The sequence below is a fragment of the Anoplopoma fimbria genome, chromosome 17 (genome assembly GCF_027596085.1).
Source record: "Anoplopoma fimbria isolate UVic2021 breed Golden Eagle Sablefish chromosome 17, Afim_UVic_2022, whole genome shotgun sequence".
In the NCBI taxonomy this organism is placed as follows: Eukaryota; Metazoa; Chordata; class Actinopteri; order Perciformes; family Anoplopomatidae; genus Anoplopoma; species Anoplopoma fimbria.
Window position 1 is genome coordinate 14,442,633 of NC_072465.1, and position 25,674 is coordinate 14,468,306.

Consider the following 25,674-nt stretch of genomic DNA (forward strand, 5'->3'; position numbering starts at 1 on the left):
TGGGGTAGTATTATGTGTCTCAATTTCTGTTTGACTGTTTGGTTAATTTCTTACAATATCTTAAAGAATCCACTTGCATGATGAAGAGTTATGTTTCTTAGCATTCAAGTGTGACTTTAAACTTTCTAATGGGCCTTTCTAAAAGCGGACATGTTGACTGGAAAAGAACAGGCTTTACTAATAATATTACTGATGGCTCTGGTCTATTTAAATGTCCAAGTAAGCTGTCAAATTGTGCGAGCATGCACAATACCAAGACCCTCATTTTATTATTAACACCTTTGCTTCTCCTAGTGTGTTAAGCCTCACGGGAGAAGCTCCGACTTATTTGTGTAATAATATGCTTGGACAAACTGCAGTGTTGGAAAAAGTTGTTGATGCCCCCGTACAGGAAAATGGCAACATTTTTAGGGTCTGCTTGGCTTTGAAGAACACAGCCTTGCACCCAATGCATTTCCATGTGCCATAGTAGGACAAGTTAAGTTTTACTGATATTAACAAGAAAAATCATGTCAGTGAGACGGTATGCACAATACCAATTAATTTCATTTATTTACACCTGTGCTGTTGCTGCTGTGAGATAACTCCTGTGTCAAAGGCCTACAGCCTCTTTTTTCAGCAAACATTTATGATCGTCATAGCAGGGAAAGCATTGATATTATTATCAGCTGCATTCCATTGAGATGAGCTGGTTCCAGGACAGCTGGGTTTGTGTTTGCTGGCTCACAGTTATGGCTTACGGGGACATTTCTGTGGAACTGAGTCATTAATGTTGCTCCTGTGTGTTTCCTGCTAAGACAATTCAAAAATGTCTTCCATGAAAAAGGTCTATTCTCATGGATGTTCACGCTAATACAGTTCAGAAGCTGTAAATAAATATAATACAGTGTACAAATACTCTGCTTTTCCCCCCTCACTGAATCTGCTATTCTGCACTTTGCCTAACTATAGAGCTAAAAGTTCACATTGCCAGGGCTGTAGTCAGAATTTTAGAAATACATATGCTATTTGTCTAGATATCCCCAGTACAACTTTATCTACTTGAGAAATTGCAAAATATGGGCTTAGAGCTGTTTTAGAATTTAGAAAGGGATCTAAATTCTAAAGTCAGGATTGCAAAGTCCCCCTTCACAGAGCTACATTTCGGTAAGCTCCAAGAATCAAACAGAAATGACATGTGTGGCATGCTTATAAATGAGGAAAACATAGTCTGGTACTCCACCAATCACTTGCATTTAATAAAAACCTCAACATCATTAAATTCTAATTTTTATAAGAATTTAAATATGTGCAAGCCTAGTACAGAAACTCAAACTGAAAAATAAAAATAAACTGTCAAACAAATATTTGATAAAAGTAATAGGCAGGTAGACAGGTATTGGCACGTTTTGTTTCCAACTTTATTCTGTGGTTAGGAACAAAAAAAAATGAATTATTGGTCTTTTTCTTTCATTATATTATTACTGAAAAGCAAACCTTTTGATAACATGTATTGCTGAATCATAATAATAAATGCTAAATTGTTATTTTCATCTTGCTAATTGTGCCCAAAACCTTCTCACCAGAAGCAGCGCGGAGGCAGAGTTCATTTCCGGTATGTTCACGGACCGACAAGTGCAGCTACTTCCGCCTTTAGCCGCAGCTCATCACACAGAGACATGGTAAGACACATTAGACGTAATGTACTGATACACCGACACGGTTAACAGGTTAAAGACACCCGACGCCGTCAAAGTGAAGCCCTTATCCGCTTCTCGGTTACACTGCATCCACGTAGGAGGGATCAGCGCGGTTCTCTTCTCGTCTTGTTTGGACTAGCCTAGCAGGTAGCTAGCTAACAGGCTAACGCTAGCTGGTCTGTTTCCAAGCTGAATGAGAACCCATCCGAGATAATCTAGTCCTACTCCGTCATAGTGCATTCTGATAGTGATAACGATGACGTATGCTTTTGATGTATGGACACATCTGTTGAGCTATCTAGCTCTGGACCCAAATGAACTGATACAGTCGGTGATGTGTTGCACTATATGGAGCTGTGTAGTCCCTCAGCTTTAAAGATAATACTGTCATTTGTTGGGTTTTTTTAGTGACGTTTTGAAGATTGTCGTGAAACCATATGTCACATGAGCGATAAAACTGATTTGTACATACTTTTGTTTATTTTCTTTTAAGTATTTTTCATCTTTTCTTGTTCTTGCTCGGGGGGGGGGGGAGTGGTTTCACATGACAAACCGCATATATGAGGTCACCTACAGGAGTTTAAAACAAAATGACAAGATGGTTGACTAGGTTCTGTGCATACACCCATGTTCAGGGATAAACACTTATCTCAGTTTACAGACACACAGCACTTGCATACATATATAAACAATATGGATGTGCACACACACGTATATATCTGCATCCATAGATACATACAGTATGTGCATGTACACAATACAACCACCGAGTGTGACGGTGATCAGATGAACGGTTGTTTTGAAAGTCAAAGAACGGACAGACATACACACACAGACAGAGACTTAGCCACATACACCTACACATACATTCTGCTACGCATGTACACATATACCACATATGAGTAAATTAACATACATGCATATATACACTCTAATCTAATACACATGCACACGTTGCACTGAAGATTGCAACATTTTTAAATTGCGTAGGCTACTTATTCCAAATACTTTTCTGTTGTGTCTGAACAGAGAGCGGATACACACAAGCAGACAGACAGACAGACACAGAGAAAGATCCGCTCTATAGAAAACAGCGAAGGAACAGATTGGCTTGTTGACCTGCATCATGTGCTTCTGGTGTGAATGCCAGGCTTCTGCTTGCGCGATGATTGACATAGTGCCGGGTTCTGTGCCCAGTGTGAACCCGGAGTTACCAGACAGGACGGGCCGGGGCTAGCTGTTTACCATGCTCATAATCTTTGTTATCTGAATAAATTATATAGAAGACTGAGAGAGATATCTAAATATTGTTGAGTTTAATGAGCACTTTCCTGGCACCACGAAGTGCAAGATGAATTGCTAGTTGGGTAATGAGAAGTCTCAACAGAAACAACCAGGAGCACCTCTAGGTTGAGACTGAAGGTATTCAATGCCCGTATACTGTAGACCGTTATCAGGTGAAGTGAAATCAATCGTACCTACCTATAGATTAACACATTCTTCTTTAGGAATGTTTCTCATCTACTCTTTCTCGCTTTCCTCCCTCAGACGGCTACCTTGCGCCCGTATCTCAATGCAGTTCGTGCTACCCTGCAGGCTGCCCTCTGCCTGGAGAATTTCTCCTCGCAAGTGGTGGAGAGACACAACAAGCCAGAGGTGGAAGTGCGGTAAGTCTGGCACCGTAACATTGAGATTGACTTTCACCTCTACCTGCCAGTGGACTGATGGATTGTGTGTGTTTCTCTCACTTATAGAAGTAGTAAAGAGCTGCTCCTCCAGCCTGTGATCATCAGCCGTAACGAAAAGGAGAAAGTTCTGATTGAGGGCTCCGTCAACTCTGTCAGAGTCAGCATTGCTGTCAAGCAGGTCGGTCCGTCTGCTCTCTGGGTGCCGATGGTTATGTGTTTAGACCCTGATACAAAACAGATGGTTGCTAAGCAATAAGTGATTAATATGATTGATATAAATAATTAGAACTGCATCTGTAATCCTGACCAATCATTTTAAATATTCTGCTGCTGCAGGCAGATGAGATTGAGAAGATTCTGTGCCATAAATTCATGCGCTTCATGATGATGAGAGCGGAGAACTTCTTCATCCTGAGGAGGAAACCAGTGGAGGTAAGTGTGTGTTTAAGATGTGTGTCACATTTACAGGGTCCCCACACATACTACGTCAGTTATGGACAATTGCACAAAATAGCCTGATAAGCATCATGTAAAAGATAATCTGGGGAAAAAAATAATGTGCCTAGTTAATGTAGTGTCCTGAATGACCTTGAATGGTTAGAGCTATGCTCAAGAGACTGGAGAAGAGAGCAGAAAGAAAACAGTGGTGTTCTTTTGACAGTTTCCATTTTATATTTAAGTCACAAATGTTTCCTCAAATATTCAGAAAATGTCCTAGAAAATGATTTTTTGCAAGTAGTGGGAACTTCATTTTACATTAGCATCAGTTATTGCTGTTTTAAAGTCTAAAATGCTTTTTTTTCTTTCATCCATTTCCCAGGGCTATGACATCAGTTTTCTCATCACCAACTTTCACACAGAGCAGATGTACAAACACAAACTGGTGGACTTTGTCATTCATTTCATGGAGGAAATTGACAAGGAGATCAGTGAAATGAAGCTGTCCGTCAACGCCAGGGCTCGTATTGTCGCAGAGGAGTTCCTCAAAAATGTAAGTTGTAGTTTTTCTGTTTCTGTTTTAATGCTTGCATTGATGGTTTATTTTTTTTGCTTGATTCTTTTAGGACTTTTTTTAGGACTAGAATGTTATTAATGTTGTAGGTGATTTAAGTTACATTAGTAGAAAACATTAATATCATTTCTTCTGTCTTTTAGATTTACTGTAGCTTAGACCCTGTTTTTCTTTTACTCTTGCAGTTCTGAAAGAGAGAGAAAACTGGGGAAAACATTCCTTTTGCAATCTTGGCTGTCACTGTGGAGCATCGCAGATCAGAGAGGAGGAAATCTTATCAGCCATGAGAAGTTAAGAAACATAAGACTCTGTTAAAGATGTACAGGCAAATGGGGTTTTGCCCTTTAACCTTAATATGCCCTTTTGCTCAAAAATATTGATTCTTGTACATAATGAATATTCCCACCAGATTTAATTTCTGCCTTTTAGAACAAAAGAAGTCAGGGCAGGTCCTTAAAAAGCTATTTGTAATCAATATTCTTGAGCACAGGGTAATATGGATTTAAATTTACATGTTTGTTTTTTTAAATATATATTATATACACATAAATTTAATTAGCTGTGTTTTTTTATGACAGACCTTAAACCACAAGGGCAATCAATTGGTGCACGTTTCTTGTATTAGTACACAAGATGAACCATATTGTAGATGGAAATAATTAAATAAATATACTTGCTGAAAGTGAAGATAAATAAAAAGCAATATTCTTTGTATTTTTGCGTACTTTCTTCATGTCATGAAGCACAAACAGCTCTGTCTTAACACCAAACATTGAAGATGTATTGAGATTTTGACAGCTGGAGACAAACGAGGCATTTGGAATTATCTTAACATTGCAGTAATTTACAATATAACATGTATAACATATGGACATTTTTCTCCAAAGAGTGACATACCTTATAATACATGTTGATTGACACACAAATCTTTCATCAAACAAACGTGTGTGCACAATTTGCACAGCACCAGGCAGGCATTCCTTTGAAAGATAAAAATCATTGGTCAATCAGACGCTGCCTTTTTAAGTAACATACTTATGACTGCAGTCTTAAAAACTGAAGTCCCACAAAGTCCATCCCAAAAAATACCTTTTTTTGTTTAAACATAAGAGGAAGGGCCTCATCTGAGGATCTCTGATTAAGGAACACAAGCTACATCTTTAAATCAGTTGCATTTACAATAATATTTCCATCTTCTGTATCTTCTTCTGGAGTAGTTAGTTACAGTATGATCTTTGTGACAATACTATATTATGACTTTTTATATCATTTTAATAACATACTATACCATGACTTTCTTAATGAAAATTCTATTACTTTTTGTGACTTATGTTACATAAAACTATGATTTTTTTTATGACATACTATACTATGAAATTCTTATCACATTTGTTATGGTATGCTATACAGATACTTTCACTTTTGTATGACATACTATACTATGACTTTTATTTGAAAATGTCCATGACATATTTTACCATGAGTTAGTTATGACATTTTTTATGGTATGCTACACTATACTATGACTTTTTATTGCCATTTATTATGACATCCTAAACGATAAACTTTTTATGATACAAACTTTGTATTTTATTAATTTGTTATCACATACCATACTGTGACATTTTTATCACATACAAATACTATCTAGTAATTATGTCATGAAAGTCAAAGTATAGTATGCCATAAAAATATCAAACTATGCTATAACCTTATGCAAATTGGTATAACCTACTCTTCCATGACTAACTATCACTACCTACTTTGACCTTTTATGAAAATACTATACTAAAACTTTTTATGACATACTATTCTATGATTTAACGACATTCTTATGGCCTACTTAACTTTGACCTTTTTATGACTTTTCTTCATACTTTACATTGACTTTGATATTTTTCAAACAACTTTTGACAATATATGCTATACTATGACTTGTATGATTTCTTTCGACATATGCTATGACTTTTTAATGACTTTGTTAAGACGCTATTCGACATACTACAATATGACTTTTTGACAGACTATACTGTGACTTTTTATGACTTAAAAAAATACTATACTATGTATTTTACGACTTTTTCAAAATGCTATACTATTACTTTATTTTGAACATAATAGACCAGGTTTTATGACTCTTATATATACTATACGATTACTTTTTATGATTTTTTTGGACATATTACTCTAACTATTTTCCACATACTACGCATGTTACACTATGATTTTCACAACAATTTTCGACATCCTGTGACTGTCCTCCTTGATATACTATACTAGGATATTTTATTCCTTTTTTTTCGACACTGTGACTGCAACACTTTTCTATACTGTGAGTTTTTTTTAAACAGTTTTCAACATACTATACTATGACCTTTTATGACTTTTTGGGACATCCTACACTATGACGTTTTTTCAAAATACTGTACTATGACTTTTGTATGACTTTTTTTATCATGCTATACTGTGACAAAACAAATGTACATGCTAAACTCTGACTACTACTATGACTTTTGCATGCCTTTTTTTCAACGTACTATTCCAGGTTGTTATCTTGACTTTTTCAACATAATACAAAATTACTTTTTAAAAATACTACTTAACTTATTTTTTTTATGACTTAGCTCTACATACTATGACTCTTTTATGACTTTTGCAAAAATACTATACTACAAGTTTTTTTTTTTTTGTTTCTTACATTCTATACTGTAACTTTTCGATTAATCCTTTTTTGGACAAACTATAATATAACTTGTTTTTTACTTTTTTGACATAGTATACTATCATTTTTTTTATACTTTTTCCACAACCTACAATCTGACTTTTTCATAACAATTTTTTACATGGTATACAATTACTTTTTTTGACATGCTATACTATGACTTTTTTGGGCTTTTTTTCGACATACTATACTATGTTTATTACTTTTTAAACATATTTTTTATTTATTTTTAGGATATGCTTTATTGTGACTTTCATCAAGATTCTACATGTTGACTTTTGACATTTTTCAAAATACTCTCCTGCACTTTTGTGACATAGTATACTATGACTTTATTATTACTTTTTTACTGTGACTTTTTTACAACAATTTTCAACATTCTATGCTATGACCTTTTTGACATATTATATATGACTTTTGTAAAAAAAAAAAAAAAAAAATATTCCATACTATGACTTTTATATAACAATGGTGGCATATTATACTGTGATTTTTTTGACATGCTATACCATGACATTTTTAACATACTAAAATAAAACAAAATGTATGACTTTTTTAACATACTATACTATGATTTTATATGACGTTTTTATGACTTTTATAAACATACTATACTATGACCTTTTTATGACATTTTACGACATACTATATTACTTTTTTATGACTTTTTTTCTACACTTTTCATTACTTATACTGTCTTTTTTAGTACTTTTTATTGCATACTATAGAACGACATTTTAAAGACATATACGATTGCTTTTTTATAAAATGTTATGACATATTATACTTCTACATTGATATGACTTTGTTAAAATCACATATCAAAGTATGACTTTTCATCATTATCTTTATGACACTGTACTATGACATTTGAATGATATATAATTCTATGACTATATAATTTTTAATAGAATACTATACTATGACTTTCTTTCTCACATTTTTCTGACATACTATACTTTTTATAACAAAATATACTATGCCTTCTTCTGACACCATAAAAGGTATTTTTTTATACATAAAAATATACTATGACTTTTTGATTACATTTTTGACATTTTCATCACATACCATACTCGGATCTATTTCATGACAGACTATACTAGGACTTTCTTTATGGCGTTTTGATCACAAATCATATTAAGAATTTTTAACAACATATTTTCTGACATACTATACACTTATATTACATACAAAACTATGACTTTTTGCAAGATTTTTAGGACATAATTAACGATGATCTTTCTATGAAGTTCTTTTTAATGACGCAGTATACTAGGAGGTTCAGCTAATAGTTTCCGGGCGGAACTCGCATTTGTGGGTTCTGCATTACCTGTTTTTCGATGCTTTACCATGACTTACCTGGATTTTGTTTCTGACATGCATTCTAAATCTTTTTATGAAGCACAAACGGCAGCTCTGTCTTAACCCCAAACATTGAAGGTTTATTTAGATTTTGACAGCTGGAGACGAACAAGGCATTTGGAATTATATTTACAATACAGCAATATACGATATCAAATGTACAACATTACAGAAATTGTACAGTTCTCAAAAGAGTGACATACCATATAATAAATGTTGATTTACACACACAACTTACATCAAACAAACATATGTGTACAGTTTGCACAGCACCAGGCAGGCATTCATTTAAAAGATAAAATCATTGGTCATTTAAACGCTGCCTTTCTAAGTGACAGACTTATATTTCATCATATCATATTTCATTGAATTTCTTAAAAACTGCACCCCTCAAAGTCCATCCTTAAAAATCATTTTTGGTTTAAACATAAGAGGATCTTATCAGAGGATTTCTGATTACAGAGCACAGAATATGAGCTACATATGTGAATCAGTGGCATTTACAATGCTGTTTCCATCCCATGTGGCTAAATGATTCTATCATAACCTCTGGAATGTTTTAAGATTAATATTAATCTTTGTTTACTCATTGTAGATACACTGAGCTCAATGGCTGCATTTTATTTTATAATTCAACAACTAGCACAGCAAAACTCGGTTTAAATGATTAAAATGTTCATCTGTGTTTCCTGAAGGAAACTGCCAGGGATTAAGACTTCGATAAAGAGCATCTTAACTGAAGTAGTAACAGTTTCTTCAGGTTCTTTTTCGGGGTTACGATGATGTTACTTGTTTTTCACACAGTAAAAACATCTTCAGAAACACTGGGAGCATATGGCAGTATACACAGTGCACAATATACAGTAAATATTAAATACAACTGTGGAAAAGGCGCTGAAAATGAAGGGAATATTATCATTGCAACAGTAACAGTAGACACTTATCAAAAATATTGGCATTTTCCTTTAGTTTTCTTACCTAGGAGTTGAGCTACAGAACAGACATATAAAAATGGATTACATTTAGTGAAAGTGCTTTACAGTTTTAGTCTGGGCAGTTGAACAGCACCGCTCCCATAATGCAGTTCAGAGGTCTGAACAGAAAGTGGGTTGCAACTGGAACAGGAAGTGCAGGATATTAGAGGTGAGCTGGGACCGTCTGCAGAGCATCTTCAGTGGTGCGTTGCACTTTCACATTCTGAAAGAGTGATGAGAGTTACAGTTTACATTACTTATCTGACATTTACTTATTGATTTTAATTCATTGAATACTCCCTTGATATTCATATCCAGATCAACAGTAAAATAACTCTGATACAAGTAGTTTAATGACTTGAGTTTAATGAGAATTCATGTTTTCATCTGGTATTCTAGAATATATGAATACAACTTGTGGGCATTGTTACAGACTGTATGAAATTAATTTATTTTGTCATAAAATAGATTTCTTAAAATGTAGATTGAAACATGATCATGGTTCAGAGTTCTTTGGTGCCACAGAACCATCTAAAAGCCTTTTGGGAGCAGTGGTGTAGTGCAGGGTATGCACACCTCTCTTCCTGGCGGTTTACAGAATACCCACCCATGAGCCAAAAAGCAATTGGAATATAAAAGGTGATAATACCCACTTTCTCCTTGGTAACCTACCCATCTACCTAGAAGTACACCCACCTCATCAACAACAACTACACCACTGTTAAGGAGGAAATACAGAAGTCATCATTTTACTGTAGATTACTATTCATACATTACTTAATGCTTTATTTAAAATCATTCAATGTCTACTTAAACCCCAATTGACGTGTGACATATAGAGACTGTACTTTTAGACACATTATAATCATCGTCTGATTGACAAAATAACTGATCATTGATGTTTTCACCAGAAAAAAAAGTAACAGGAGAAAGAGAATGTTTTTTTTTCCAATTTTGATTTTTATATTTACAATGACCTTCACACAAAAAAAAAATCGGAAATAGTTACACTTGATGAAATGATTTAAGCATGTGTGTTCTCCAAATACAAGTTAACATTTATATTATAGTTAACGCCAAACATCTTGATTCAAGTGGAGGTTTAATGTCTAAAATTTGAAAAAATGAAAATAACATTTTAATTCAATTCATATGCAGAAACATGTATGGTGAGGTTAAATGTATTTTTCACTTGCATACATAAAGTATAAAAAAAATAAGTCTTTCCGATAAGATAATCAGGGTAACATTCATTATGCACAAGTGCACAAGTACACACACGCACACAACTGAGTGATTTGTTCTGTCTCTGGATTCCAGTTATGTAGTCCGTACAAAGATGTGAAATGGAAGGAAATGCGCTGGCCCTGAGATTTCAATGCACTGCAACTAGTCAAAACTGTAGACCGTGCAATAAATATGGACGTACTCTCATTATCGTCACCCATTGGTGTCTGTAGAGCCACTCAAAGAGGGTGGCTCAAGCCGATGCAATCTGGGCAGTGACGACACAACTCAACTCTAAAAATGGGCAAAGAGGAGGAATGTCGTTGGAGCTGAGGCAGCCGAGCAGACAGCTAGCAGCTAGCGACCTGGTACGCCACCCACTGGTAACTTAAAGCGGCCACCCTCCTTAATTATAAAATGTAAACGGTTGAGGTATATAAATGTTTACTCCATCTACTGCCGTCACAAATGTGAAAATTAGCAGAAGAGAACATTTTTATTTCTGGTCTAAACTTAGGCATTTTAACATACATATGGATATTGACTCACTTTTGGAGCCAACCTCAGGTGGCCAGGTGAGGAACTGCAGTTTTAGGCAGCTTTAGGCATAACATTGGGATTGCATGATTCAGATATTATTTTCGATATCTGCTGTTAATCTAGCGTTGGCCCTTGGCTGATTACCAGTTTACCAATTAAATTCTGAAGCATGCAATTAGAATGTTTCAATAAGAAAAAAAATAAGAATCAGAAAAACACATTTGTTTATTTCTATAAAGTGAATACAACTGATTTTTTTTAAAACTTATTTTCATTGTGTTCTGGGTGATTTGCAGAGTTTTTATGTAAGGCTGCGTTTTTTTATTTGGCAGAAATTTGTCTCATTTCATGAGTTTTCTTAAGTTGCAGTGCGTTGAGCTCTCAGTACCGATGTAGGACAAAACTTGGGATATAAAAAAAAAAAAAAGATAAATTCTGCTCCGACCATAAAGTCAATGCTGACAAGACAGAGGTAGGAGTGTCAATGGTAAGTCACAGCTGTCTTAATTGCAGTCAGGGATTGGCGGAGTCTGAACACGTTTGAAAAGATTTACATTCTCTGTGCAATGAGAAGAGAGGGACGGATCAGCACTGACTGCTAGGCCTGCTTTACGACGGACATACACACTAAATACGATGGAACACATACAATGTGCCTCTCTAGAAATCATTAAAGAAAGGCACACAAAGCTTTCACAGTTTAAAGATTCTCCCGAATCAAATGGAGTCCCCGGTCACAGATGAACTGGATTGAAAAGGCAGTGAGGTGAATCACCCCTGAAGTGGATTGAAGTTGTCTACGTCGTCTGCTGAGAGACATTTCTGTGTGCTGCCTGGGATACCTACCTCGGGTCTGTCTCTGTGTGTGTTCACAGAGTCCACGCCTAAATAGACAGGCTCCACTTTACATCCTGAGAAAGAGCAAACAAGGACAAGATTATTAAGACTTAGACCAAGTGGAAATGAGTTGACATCTATGGTCATAATATTTGTCTCTAGGTTTACTTTGATTACAAAATAGGACTTTTTTTTAATTAAATTAAAAAATAAGAGTTATCCTGTTATGTTTCAGACAAAATGATGTGACAAAAAACATGGATGCATTTTTGGTTTAGTTTGGAAGAATATTGATAGTCAATGATAAATATCAAAATTAGCCTAGAAAATGACAGAACTCACCGTAAGCCATGGGGGTCAACTTCAGCACCGTGTGCAAAGGACACTTAAGATAAGGCAACTCATCTGTGGAGGCAGAGATAGAGATGTTGGAAGTTTAAGGATCAAGGTGTACTGCATATTTTCATTTAAGAACTTGGAGGTCAGAGGTCACTGTGACATCATAAAAAACATTTTTGGCCATAACTCAAGAATTCCTATGCTAGTTATGACAATTTCACACAAATTACTTGACCGGTTGGCAGAGGCAATAATTCTAGTTTAAAAACTATCCTGATGTACAGTGGGTACGGAAAGTATTCAGACCCCTTTAAATTTTTCACTCTTTGTTTCATTGCAGCCATTTGCTAAAATCGAAAAAGTTCATTTTTTTTCGCATTAATGTACACTCAGCAACCCATCTTGACAGAAAAAAACAGAAATGTAGAAATTTTTGCAAATTTATTAAAAAAGAAAAACTGAAATATCACATGGTCATAAGTAGTCAGACCCTTTGCTGTGACACTCATATTTAACTCACATGCTGTCCATTTCTTCTGATCCTCCTTGAGATGGTTCTACTCCTTCATTGGAGTCCAGCTGTGTTTAATTAAACTGATTGGACTTGATTAGGAAAGGCACACACCTGTCTATATAAGACCTTACAGCTCACAGTGCATGTCAGAACAAATGAGAATCATGAGGTCGAAGGAACTGCCCAAGGAGCTCAGAGACAGAATTGTGGCAAGGCACAGATCTGGCCAAGGTTACAAAAGAATTTCTGCAGCACTCAAGGTTCCTAAGAGCACAGTGGCCTCCATAATCCTTAAATGGAAGAAGTATGGGATGACCAGAACTCTTCCTAGACCTGGCCGTCCAGCCAAACTGAGCAATCGTGGGAGAAGAGCCTTGGTGAGAGAGGTAAAGAAGAACCCAAAGATCACTGTGGCTGAGCTCCAGAGATGCAGTAGGGAGATGGGAGAAAGTTCCACAAAGTCAACTATCACTGCAGCCCTCCACCAGTCAGGGCTTTATGGCAGAGTGGCCCGACGGAAGCCTCTCCTCAGTGCAAGACATATGAAAGCCCGCATAGAGTTTGCCAAAAAACACATGGAGGACTCCCAAACTATGAGAAATAAGATTCTCTGGTCTGATGAGACCAAGATTGAACTTTTTGGTGTTAATTCTAAGCGGTATGTGTGGAGAAAACCAGGCACTGCTCATCACCTGCCCAATACAATCCCAACAGTGAAACATGGTGGTGGCAGCATCATGCTATGGGGGTGTTTTTCAGCTGCAGGGACAGGACGACTGGTTGCAATTGAAGGAAAGATGAATTACAGGATATCTCTGTACCAAGTACAGAGATATCCTGGAAGAAAACCTCCTCCAGAGTGCTCAGGACCTCAGACTGGGCCGAAGGTTCACCTTCCAACAAGACAATGACCCGAAGCACACAGCTAAAATAACAAAGGAGTGGCTTCGGAACAAGTCTGTGACCATTCTTGACTGGCCCAGCCAGAGCCCTGACCTAAACCCAATTGAGCATCTCTGGAGAGACCTGAAAATGGCTGTCCACCAACGTTCACCATCCAACCTGACAGAACTGGAGAGGATCTGCAAGGAAGAATGGCAGAGGATCCCCAAATCCAGGTGTGAGAAACTTGTTGCATCATTCCCAAGAAGACTCATGGCTGTACTAGCTCAAAAGGGTGCTTCTACTCAATACTGAGCAAAGGGTCTGAATACTTATGACCATGTGATATTTCAGTTTTTCTTTTTTAATAAATTTGCAAAAATTTCTACATTTCTGTTTTTTTCTGTCAAGATGGGTTGCTGAGTGTACATTAATGCGAAAAAAAATGAACTTTTTCGATTTTAGCAAATGGCTGCAATGAAACAAAGGGTGAAAAATTTAAAGGGGTCTGAATACTTTCCGTACCCACTGTACATCATAAATCAGAGAATAATCAGAAAATGCTCATACACACTCAATTTTGTTCACATTGCCTACTGTAAGTCCTTCATACCTGCAGTCTTGTCCAGGAAATATGCAAGAAGACAACGCATGACGGCCTGGTGACAAACCACCAAAACATTCTCCTGTCTCTCCAACTCCATCATCACTGGCTCCAGTCGCTGCACCAGGTCTTCATAAGACTGACGGAGAACCACAGAATGATGAAAAACATTTTTCAAAGTTTACAGGACACAAACAAATCCATTCACCTCCAAAGAACAGATGGGAGACATTTGAAAAAGTCACATTCTCACCTCTCCTTTAGGATAGCGGTAGCGGTACTTGTCTTGGTCTCTCAGTGCAAACTCCAGAGGGTAATGCTCTTGAATCTCCTCATACATCATTTCCTCACACACACCCTGTTTAAAGAGGGGAGAGTGTGTGCTTAGCTTGAGTTAACACATGCTTAAAAAAAAGGCTGTTATTATTTATTAATTATGATGAATACAGGATTCGACATACAGCATCAATTTCGTTGAGGGACTTCCACTGTTTGTATGGGACTCCCAGGCTCTCCGCTGTCTGGATTGTCCTCTTCATCTGGCTGGTCCACACTTTTAGGTCGTTGATGTTCTGGTCCTGGATGAACTTTCTCAGACTTTTGGCATACTAGAATGCAAGAAAACCAAATCCATCCAATGAGAACAATAATTTCTCTGCAAAAAACATACTGAAATAGTCGTGTAATCATTCACAAGTGGAAGGACAGGACGCCACCATCACATGCTGGTCAGGTCAATGGTGTAACGACAAACTTAAAACTAGAAGAGTTCGTGAAAAATACCAAAAGGCCTGGCACATTTGTTTATTTCCAGTATTTTTATTTGGTTTAGTTTATTTACATATTTATTATATATAAGTAAATTTGTTTTATTTATTTATACTTAATTATTAATTGTTCTGTGATGCACTTGTTGCTGTTATTATGGGTCTTATACTTCTTACTTTGCAACTGTTTGTATATCTTGTCACTGAATATTCTTGTAGAGAGTTTTGCATTCTCATGTGTTCACTGTTAATGCAAAAGCAAAATAAAATGCTGAAATAAAAAATATTATTCATTGGACTATAAGCCTTCTATGAAAAAATGTCATGATAAATAAAATTAGACTTTTCACATAACCCTGGCAGAGTGCCACAACCCCCACTTTGAAAATGACTGTTGTTATAGACTACATTAAAAGCTCACACATGACATTTTATCTCATACAGACTCACAACACACACAAACAAACACACACCTCTTTTCCTCTGGGTGATAAGCCAGAGTCTCCTCCGATCCGTCCCTTGATGTTGAGGTCGCTCTCCCCGTGGCGACACAGGTAGATGGAGCGTGGCGTGATGTGGATGTTCATCAGGTAGTAGACGATTCGGCTTTGGATGTGGTCAAGGACGCGGTTCACTAGGTAACGACAGCCCACGTCCATGATCTTTATGTAGGACAGATCCCTGAAACAAGAGAGTCAGTCAAACACCTGCGATCCTGATGATGTAGCTTAATCTGATCTAAGTCATTTTGTGCTTCCTCACCTGTCCAGGACCTCGTCCAGAGGCTGATAGGAGGACTCGTAACACTTGATCCTCTTCATGAAGTCCTCAATGGCCTCCTCTGTGTTGCAGTGCATGTAGTCTGGACTGCCCAACTTAACTTGCTACAAAGGGTGAAACAGAGGGAGAGGATGTGAGCAGAGGAAAGAGGAAGCTGGCTGCCTGACACTGCTTTCTGCCTATTTCCACTCTGGGTTTGTTTGAATAGATCTGAACAAGTCTTCTTGGTCTACACAATAACTCTGACAAAGCCTTCATATGAACACATTTTAAGGTAAACTGCTCTTGGATTTTGACTAAAATGCAAGTGTGAAAATGCTCAAAAAAAACTTAGCAATGTCATGCTATCCTTTGTAAGGAAGAAGGATTTTTGTCTCTTTTTCAAAAATAAACACAGTACATGGTCTGCTTATAGTATTTTTAAGAATCTGAATCGGATAGAACAAAAAGAGAAAAAGGCTTACCACTATATTTTGTGCAATGACATCTGGGTCCTCACACACAGACTCCACAAAAAATACCTGCATTGACAAGACAAACTGTAAACTTAGCTTCCATCAACTTAAAGTGACTGAATTCAATAACTCCTTGCCTTGGTTAACATACCTTGAACCCATTCTGCTCAGCAAACTTGACAATAGTTCCTCTTCTTTCTCTTGTTGTATTTGTGGCATCAAACACCTGAAAAAGCAGGAAAAACACGTTTTCAGCTCTGATATACAATTTATGTTTTGATATTATGATAATTTGTTGTGGAGAACTTAGGGTCAACATCAAGGACTCACCGCCACCTGTCCTCCTTCGACACTCAGGTAGTGCCGAACATCATTTAGTGCCGCCAATGCACACTGACTGTGGAAGGATAGCAGGCACAGAGTCAGTGTACTGCAAACATTTCTAACGTTTGTGATCCAACTACATCGACCGCTGAATTTTCATTAAGGCAGGCAAACTGTAAAACAAGTTTATCTCAAATATCTTGCAATAGACGGTGTTTTTTTGTATAAATCACAAAAAAAAAACATTATCAGACATCCTGGAATTAAAAATGGTTTACAGGTCCTAAAACTATTTTTTTCTTAAAGATGCAAGAACTGAGTTGGTTTGTATTTCGATTGCCTTTCAACGGCTTTTTATATGGCGACGGCAAGCCGGTGGCTCACAGCTTAAAGTGCAAACTACAGCTAAAGTGCTGACAGAGCTGACAGTGTTTAACTGAAAGGGAACTGGAGGGTGTGTGCTATGCTTCTGCATAGACACTGTTGGTCTGGGCGCCTTTATCAGCTAACCAGTGATGCCGGCTCGGCTATGTCATCAAATCAAGGAAAGCTCAAAGGGAGAGCGACTTCATTTTCTGCTCAGGTAGACATTTCAGTCTGCAGGATTTCATTGCAGACTCGTCTTTGTTCATGGTTGGCCAATCAGTGTAGATTTACCGTCTGATTTTTAATCCCTCTTCATTGTCTGGACGGAAGAACTCAAAGGACTTGTAGATCTTCAGACACTCCCTCCGGTACTGGCCAACATTGAACTCTGTCACAGATGAAAATATTGTATTTTTATTTTTTTTAAAGATTGGAGTATAGCTGGTTTTGTACTTTATATGTAAATATTATGCACTACATGTTATATATGTGTGCATGTGTTGAGGGTGTAGCTGGTACCTTTGGTTGGCACACCAATCCAGTTTAAATAGCGAGTGAGCTTCTTTGAAATGTAAGTCTTGCCTCGAGCTGGAAGTCCAACAGTCACAATGAGGGTCGGGCAGTTTGTCATACACACTGTGTGAGAGAGAGAGGGAGAGAAACAGACTTTTAATGGATTGAACTCACTTGTCACACATTCAATTGGCTGAGCATTGCTTGTCGACATTATTCCAGTCAACAAGAGTATAATTAGTCTTGAAGGTTGCTCATAATTACACTTGATAGTGAGAACACTTGTTGGGAAGAATTCAGCTCACTCAGTGTGACAGTGACTCCATTACCAGAGAGAATCAATCATCTGAGAGCGGCGACATCATGATTACAGCAACTGAAACAGTGAACAAGCTACATGCTTTTCTTTAAAAATGACAAACCATTGCGATCCAGCTCGCATTAGGCTTTATCATTAATTCCAGAGAAGAGTGAATTGGGGTGTAAATGTTTATGACCATTTTCACTGCCATCTCCACATCACATATTATCTTGAATAGGTAAACCAGCCACTTTGAAGAGATATACGTTTGCTAAATCACAACTTTTTTTAAATCCATGTTTTTGAAAACATATACATACGAGACCAAATAACCAAATAAATGCATTTTGGGCCGAGTTAACCAGCTCTCCCATGAGGTTTAAAGGTGAACTGCAGATGTAAATGTTAAATAAAAGACAATAATATAAAGTCAAATTTTTTTGCAGACCCAAATGAAATCTCCTGAAACCCATCAGTGGGTTTTAATCAAGGTTTTAGGAATGACTGATCTGTACCATAAAACGTCTGATCAGAATTTTGGATTTATTTACTATCAGGGCTTGAAACTATATATCTTAAGGAGACTAAGAAAAGATGAAGGGATGACAAATTAACAAACGACTGAATACAAGGACCAAATTGTCATGTACATGTAGGGCAGAGGGTGAGGTCTCCAGATTTTTTACTACCCCCTCTTTAGATGATAAATCGACTTAACAGTCATTTTGTTCTTAGTCGAGAACAGATTTCTTGAGTCAATTAGTGTTGTATATGCTTTTTTGATTCAGATACACTTAGTGCAAGGAAATGTATGAGCACATCTCTGGTAAACAAAATAATTAAAGTGGTTCTTTTGTGTGATTCTTTGTGGAGAAACTCAGTTTTTCAGATCTGCCAACTAAATCAACTGATCGATTAGTCGACAAAATCTTGTGTTAGAATTTCGTTGGTCGAGAAAAGCCCTAATATTGACTTTGTATAAACTGTTCCTGAGTAATGGTTGTTTCAAATCAACATTAATGAAACAGCAATGAAGAAAGCTGAGCTTGACTCAGCAAAAACCAACCGACCTGCAGAGAGTGCAAACCAGACTGGCTGAAAGAAAACACAGCTGCTCACCCTCACATCCATGGGGTCATGTGTGTGTCATTTAGCAAAATTAAATTCAGCAAGCTTACAATTGACCCCCCACCTAAGCAATTAGAATACACCTCAATGCATGTGATGGGGGAAACCAGATAAGCTGATGCAACCCTCCCAAGCACAAAAAGGCAAAAATATTCATCACTTGTTTTGGTGCGCAACATCTAAAACGACCACGCGTAAATGTAACAAAACGGAATATCTATACGTTTAAAGGCAGACTGCACTTGTACTAGGATATATCAATGAATTATTATTTAAAAAATAAATAAGAAATGGCATTAGCAGATGCACATCGACTACCGGTCCCATCCTTGGCGGCTCTTTGCCGACCAGCAGCATCTTACCCCGTCTCTGAGCTATGTGCCCGTTTCTGCACGGCATCCAGATCTTCTTGAGCGGGTTTTGAGTGAGCTCCCTCGGAGAAGTCTCTAATATGAACTCTTCGTTGTCTAACATCCTGGCTGTTGGATCACCGATGTTACCTTCCTAATGTGAAGCTGAGGCAGGGGGCTCTTCGCCAGGGGGTATAGATGTCACAAATCAGCAGAGCAACAGCAGTTGCTCATTACCGTAACGACTGGAGACGGAGCGCAACACAGAGTGAGGGAGCAAAACAAAAACAGGTACAGGATGCGACTTTGCTAAACCAGCATTCCAGTGGTGTCGTTTTAACCTCAACTAATTACCTACACTTTTATTTTCAATTATTCTACTAATTTCATGTTATAGTGTTATCCCAGACTTGTTGCCAATTTAATTTCTCAGCACACAAATGTACTTGGGAGAAAAAAACTGGGAAGGCACTTGGACTTATATGTTGGGGGCGATGATTTTGGTATCTTTGGTATTGTTGTCTTTTGAACAGTATGTTTTTCTTTACATATTACTGAACTTCGTGTGGGTTAAATGCAGCAATTAAAAATACTTTAATTATTTTTAGAAATATTTCCAGACCATAAGAAAACAACCCAAGAGCTCACTCATTTCTAAGAAAACCGTTTCAAAGATTACCGTAATGACACAACTAGTGTGCAAGAGAAGCGGAAAAGAGCAGATAATAGAAAAGCAAAGGTTCGGGCTGCTCACATGCAGCACACATGGGCAGTGAATGCAGCTGAGAACTGAACCAATCAGAGGAGAGACGAGAGGTCCAGCAGCCAATAGGAGAAGCGGCTCGGGGATAGGGAAGGCGTGCTGACTGCTGGGGAGCTCAGATAGCACCATCACCAACACTGCCGCGGCAACAAGTTTGACACGACCCAGCCACGGGACCCAGCAATGACACAGCCTTCTTGTGGCAAAAAATCAACAACCTCAACATTATATAAAGTAAATATATGTTAACCAAGGATTTCAATCAGCAGTTGTTAGCTTGGTCTTCTTCTTCTTCTTCTTCTTCTTCTTCTTCTTCTTCTTCTTCTTCAATAGACTAAACGTCCTTGCAGCAGTTTAGTCTATTGTGTAAATCAACAATTTAGGGCTGCAACTAAGAAGCATTTTCATCAGTTCACCTGCTTATTATTTTCCTGATTATTGATTCATGATTGGTCTGTATAATGAATAAAATGTCTTGAGTTGACTAACAAACTTTAGACAGGAAATTAAATTGACAAATATTCTGGTAATTAATTATTTCTTTCAGTCATTTGCTGCTTTTCTCTGTTTAATATTGTCGTAATCTGAATATCTTTGGGGTTTTGGACTGTTTGTTGGACAAAATCTTTCACTAACACTGGTACTTAAGACACAATGACCACGACCCTTAACTCATGTACCAAACCCTGACTTTTACTATTGTGTGTTCTGTATGTTGCACACTTTACATATCTGACTTTGTGTTTGTTCGGATGTATACAGTAATTTAAGACAATGTAAATAAAAATCACAATGTTTTTCTTTATGTAACATTATCTTTGAGTTTATTTATTTTTTTATAAATTATTCAAAATATTTTCACAACAGACTCCTGTACATGTAGTATGTGTAACATTAAACGTGCAAAAGGCTTCTTCTGATAAGGCAACCATACTAGTGTTTTACATTCGTAAAGTGTTTTACATTGAACATTGATTTACATATTATTTTTGAATTGGTTATTGGAAATTATTATTCACGTGATGGTGTGTGTGTCATTTGAACAAAATGTACCATTTTGAGAAGATGGAAACAAATGAAAAAAACTTAGCCCTATGAAACGTAATGTAATGTCAGTGTTGTAACACCAGGTGGCACTGTGTACTCACTTTTTAAAAAGGCCATTAGTTTGGACTGCAGCATAGTAAATATAACGAAAATTTAGTTGAGACAAAGATGTATCTTACTGTCAGCAGTGTTATCAGCTCAGCACCTACTGTGACAGTGCACACATCCAGAGGTCAGAGGGCATCGCCGTCAGGGACAGTCAGCATGTCAGCAGGACTAATCCCATCAGCAAGACACTACACTTCACAGCTGCTAGCAATAGTGCCCCCCACCCCACACACGCACACAGTCAAATGAACCTTGAGGAAGCACACATGGCAACAAGTAATACAGTTATGCAAAAAGGAAAAATACAAAAGTAAATATGCAATACATAAAAAATATCCATTATTGAGCTTTAATTATATTAAATAATATTCCAGGACCAGCAGAGCCAGCTTTCCGAGTAACAAAACAGATTTCTTCAACCGCTATTAAAATCTTTGTTCAAACTTTTATGTCTAATTTTTTTGCTGAAGGTCAACAACAAAATGAGTCAAACTCTTAACAAAGAAAGAACTTTTCATAAGTAACTTATATAGCCATTGCAAACACTGCTACAAAAGCAGGGTTAAACTTATTTTTGCATGAAGTGTTTACACTATCTTGTCGAGCTCCTGTGTTAACGAAGCAGTTTAAGGATGCATTGCTGTATCCTTTAGTATATTTTATGTTGTGTATGTTAAATAGAAAACATTAAATTGATGATGTGATAGCTATTAGTCTCGAGAAAATCCAGTTTAGTTTGAAAAGATCAGGACCTTTTTTGATATCTCCACCTTCAAGGCCAACAATTCACCAACATATGATTGATCTTTAAATTAAGATGCAGTTCCCCCCCCATGTTGCCACTATAACCACCTTCACTCACTTACACTGCAGAAAAACTAGAAAAAGCATTAATTTAGGAACTAGTTCAGTTTGGCAACAGTTTAGGTCAGAAGACCCTCCCTTTTTCAAGATGACTGTGCCACTGCACACAAAAACACACTATTGCCCAATCGACAGTCCAGATCACAAAGATATTCATTTTACACTTTTATCAGCCAGAAAAACAGCAAACACCCAAACTGGAGAAGCTGCATGCAGAGCATATAGATATACTCATATATATATATATATTCGTTCTGTGTCGATCAACTATGAATCCAGAATCTGTCTATAGGTCCCTCTTATGTTGCTTGCAATAGAAGATCACAGAAGAGTTTTTTATATGAGCCTGAACTAGCAAAATAATTTCAGCATTGTACAGAAATGTTGCTACATTTACAACCATAAACATACAGAAATAACACAAACAACCCTGCACTTGAACGCTCCCAGATGCAAAACATCAGCAAGATCAGTGCACTGAGCAGGCGTACAATGACTGCATAGGCATCACACACACGTAGGCTACAGCAGCTCTGCATGAAGCCTATAATGAGATTCTGAGTGAGCGGGTGAACTTTCCCCCAGATAGAGAGCAGACACAGGGAGGGAGGGAGGGGGGGGGGAGAGAGGGAGGTGCCGTGAGCCAGCCAGCCAGCAAGGCGATGAACAAGGATGAGAAGAAGTGATTTTTTGTGTTTTTGGCAGAAATGAAGACAGAGAAAATAAGGATTACTAAGTATAATAACAGAGGATAAAAATAGAGGGTGGGAGGTAGAGGAAGGTAGATTTACTGCAACTGGCAACGTATGAGGCATGGGGTACAGCCATTGTGTGAGTTGCGTGTAGTGATGTAATCTGTGTTGGGTCTGCTGCACCCACTGAAGCATATTTCTCTCCATCTGCAGTTATAAACACATAAGGGGCTCCGTGTGCACTCTAAAGACAAGGCTAACTCCATGCTTTCACAGCCAGTGTCTTCTTAACATCATATTTACATCACTGTTAATAGCAGGGGCAGCTTAATATGCACTTCACCATACTGAACAGCTAAAATTCAAAGTTGGTGTGCATTTGCTCTAAAAATAACTAGACCAGCATCCACAAATACTCACGTACACTAGCATGTATTTCTTGTTTTTCTGCTTAGCCCTACCTTTCTGTGTGTTGGCAGGCAGACAGCTCAACAACACAGCCTGAGCTCTGTTCATCCCTCATACATCTGCCACAACATTTAAACCACTGTGACCATATTTGTACAAGGAAGAGCAATTAACCCGTTCCTCCAGACAGAAAGTGTATCAGAGACTATGTCCTCTCTGCATGGCGTTTATCAACACGACAGCACAGTGACACAATGTCAAACAGGCCTGGGCTTCATGACAAATAGAGTTACATAATAAGATATTCTTATAATAACTGAGTCACCGGATTATATAGGCCATAGAATTAGCTTTGGTTCAGATGCAATTTGTATCCTCCTAATCCTTTGTAGTATGCAAGGTAGTCATCGAGGAACCTTGATAAGAGACAAAGTATAGTAGGCTTGGATTGAGAGCATGCAAAAGTTAACACACAGAAGTTCAAAGCTGAAAGGTTGAGAGCAACATTAAAAAAGGTACATTTGACACTAGCCAGCACCCGTTAGATCGGGATTCTTGAGCCAAAATAAACCTTGAAATATCTTCTCCATCTGTCCCATTCACTGCATTCAATGCCAACTTAAGATAGAATTCATTAAAATCAATCTTTGTGATACACACATTTGTCTGCAAGAATTACCATACCAACAATACAAGACATTTAAATGAAAGTCTACATTGTCCTTTGGAAACAAACCTGACTGCATGGAGGTCAGGGTTTGCAAAGGTGACCATCTGCCCATAAGTTGTACATAAGTTGTACAGTACCTGACATTACCTGAGCAGACCCATAAGCAAAAACACTAACTCTAGACATTTCTCCCAACATTCTTGAGCACCAACTAAACCTCTCAGATCTGTCTGGGGCTCTTTGACACAGCATCGCACTGAAATACGTGATGTTTGGACACTCAAACAGTCGTGTTTACATCCTCTCATTCACAGTCAAACAGTTCCGTTAGCTTACAGGCTAGCTAACATGCAGCTGCAGCCAGGCTGATCAGCGGATAGGGGGGGATCCTAGTCCACCAAAGCATCCTTGGCATTTGCAAACGATACCTCTTCGCTAGGTGAAAGCTAGTATACCCGATCTCTACCAAATGTGTGTGCCGCAGCAGCCTGTCCCACCTCTCCTCGGTAGGAGACCCTGTCAACTCTGAAGCATGCCTACGTGACACAGACTTGTTTACTTCATCCGCTCGCTAGTACAGCTGCTCAGTGCAACTCACTGCACACACAACTAGTGTAATAAAAATATAGATCCATATATAAGACAAAGAGTAAAGTGAGTACTCGGGAGGAGTTGGCACCCTACCATTCCTGTCCCGCGTGTTTCTCGGGCGGCAGCCCCTCATGGTCCCGGGTTTAAAGCCTCTTTTTCCCCAGCGTGGTGTGCAGTGCGAGTCCCTACAGCAGCACGAGCACCAATGAATGAAGTGTGTGAGCTCTGTGAGTGGCGCGCGCTCATTATCGCGTCCATGCGCGTACAAGCACGTCCACTTGTTATTGTTATTCGGCTGTGCTCGTGTAACTCCATCTTTATCTTTAACCCTGTTTACTAATGTTTCGAGACCCTTAATGTGTTTAAACCATTGTTAGTCAAATGCTCACCCGTCAGTGCATGCAGCTGCACAGGTCAACAAATGGGCCCCAGGTTGGGTTTTGGTAATTTCATTTATTGTAAATTTGTTAGAGAATTTGCACCAAGTAAGTACAGCAGCAAAATATGGGTTGTCCAAATTTTTCCTCCTAAATTACTAAATATTCTTGCATTTGCCATTTCGACCCTCTATAAGGGAAGAACAGAAACAACGTGAACAGTATCTGTACAGCACAGATCTGTCCACATTATTTGAGTCTATCTAAGATTTTAGCTCATTTTGTGCCCAATGAATAATTAAAGAATTAATGAGCAGGCTGTATTAAACCTCTACATGAACAATCTTAGCCAATTCCTCTTCATCAATGGCTTCAAGACATCTTTACCTCCCAGTAAATATATTCTAAACACAGAGGTTTTAACCTTATTTATGTTTTATTCCTTTGCATGGCTTTATTAGTTTATGAGTATTGAGTATCTCATAAACTTATATATATATATATGTATACACACATAATATATTGAGTAAATAAAGCTTTTCACAAAAACACAAGTGACCGACAAAAACTGACACAAAGAAAACCTGGCAACAGGTAGTGTCATTACAGCATATGAGATATAATAACATAACAGGTAATTCCGTGTGTAAGACAAAGTGACTATCTATCTCACATTTTTTAATGAGTGCATCGTACATAGCACAGTGAAACGAAAGTGTCTTTAAAGATGCTGGTCACTGTCAGTGTCCAGCTCCATGTGACTCCCATCTGTTCCCATCTGGAGCAA

The 25,674-nt window shown here is 37.7% G+C and overlaps 2 protein-coding genes across 5 annotated transcripts; one reads left to right on the forward strand and one right to left on the reverse strand.

The window, feature by feature from the left end:
* Positions 1 to 1,597: 1,597 nt before the first annotated feature.
* Positions 1,598 to 5,093, forward strand: arpc4 (actin related protein 2/3 complex, subunit 4). 2 transcript variants are annotated; one of them, XM_054616449.1, is made up of 7 exons: positions 1,598 to 1,661; positions 3,228 to 3,346; positions 3,434 to 3,545; positions 3,704 to 3,799; positions 4,188 to 4,358; positions 4,565 to 4,583; positions 4,614 to 5,093. In XM_054616449.1, exons 1-6 carry the CDS (start codon positions 1,659 to 1,661, stop codon positions 4,568 to 4,570), a joined length of 507 nt encoding a protein of 168 aa, XP_054472424.1. In that variant the 5' UTR covers positions 1,598 to 1,658; the 3' UTR covers positions 4,571 to 4,583; positions 4,614 to 5,093. The 2 variants fall into 2 exon arrangements, with proteins under 2 accessions (XP_054472424.1, XP_054472423.1); XM_054616448.1 differs by having other exon boundaries at positions 4,565 to 5,093.
* Positions 5,094 to 8,550: 3,457 nt separating this feature from the next.
* Positions 8,551 to 24,754, reverse strand: pfkfb4b (6-phosphofructo-2-kinase/fructose-2,6-biphosphatase 4b). Of its 3 annotated transcripts, XM_054616305.1 has the most exons (14): positions 19,380 to 19,546; positions 17,595 to 17,711; positions 17,367 to 17,463; positions 16,716 to 16,782; positions 16,537 to 16,611; positions 16,395 to 16,451; positions 15,913 to 16,034; positions 15,624 to 15,831; positions 14,845 to 14,991; positions 14,637 to 14,741; positions 14,393 to 14,522; positions 12,387 to 12,449; positions 12,054 to 12,118; positions 8,551 to 9,663 (listed from the first exon to the last, which is right to left on the reverse strand). In XM_054616305.1, the coding sequence occupies exons 1-14, from the start codon at positions 19,489 to 19,491 to the stop codon at positions 9,604 to 9,606; spliced, it is 1,425 nt and encodes a 474-aa protein (XP_054472280.1). In that variant the 5' UTR covers positions 19,492 to 19,546; the 3' UTR covers positions 8,551 to 9,603. The 3 variants fall into 3 exon arrangements, with proteins under 3 accessions (XP_054472280.1, XP_054472281.1, XP_054472279.1); XM_054616306.1 differs by lacking the exons at positions 8,551 to 9,663; positions 19,380 to 19,546 and adding an exon at positions 24,604 to 24,754 and having other exon boundaries at positions 10,420 to 12,118; XM_054616304.1 differs by lacking the exon at positions 8,551 to 9,663 and having other exon boundaries at positions 10,420 to 12,118.
* Between the last annotated feature and the right edge of the window lie 920 nt (positions 24,755 to 25,674).

Coding starts and splice junctions, on each gene's coding strand:
- arpc4 (XM_054616448.1), top strand. Junction 3,347..3,433: donor AAGCCAGAGGTGGAAGTGCG/GTAAGTCTGGCA, acceptor TCTCACTTATAG/AAGTAGTAAAGAGCTGCTCC. Junction 3,546..3,703: donor TCAGCATTGCTGTCAAGCAG/GTCGGTCCGTCT, acceptor CTGCTGCTGCAG/GCAGATGAGATTGAGAAGAT.
- pfkfb4b (XM_054616304.1), bottom strand. CDS start 19,491: ATGTTAGACAACGAAGAGTTCATATTAGAGACTTCTCCGAGGGAGCTC. Junction 17,464..17,594: donor GATTGGTGTGCCAACCAAAG/GTACCAGCTACA, acceptor CATCTGTGACAG/AGTTCAATGTTGGCCAGTAC. Junction 14,742..14,844: donor CCCTCAACGAAATTGATGCT/GTATGTCGAATC, acceptor CTCTTTAAACAG/GGTGTGTGTGAGGAAATGAT.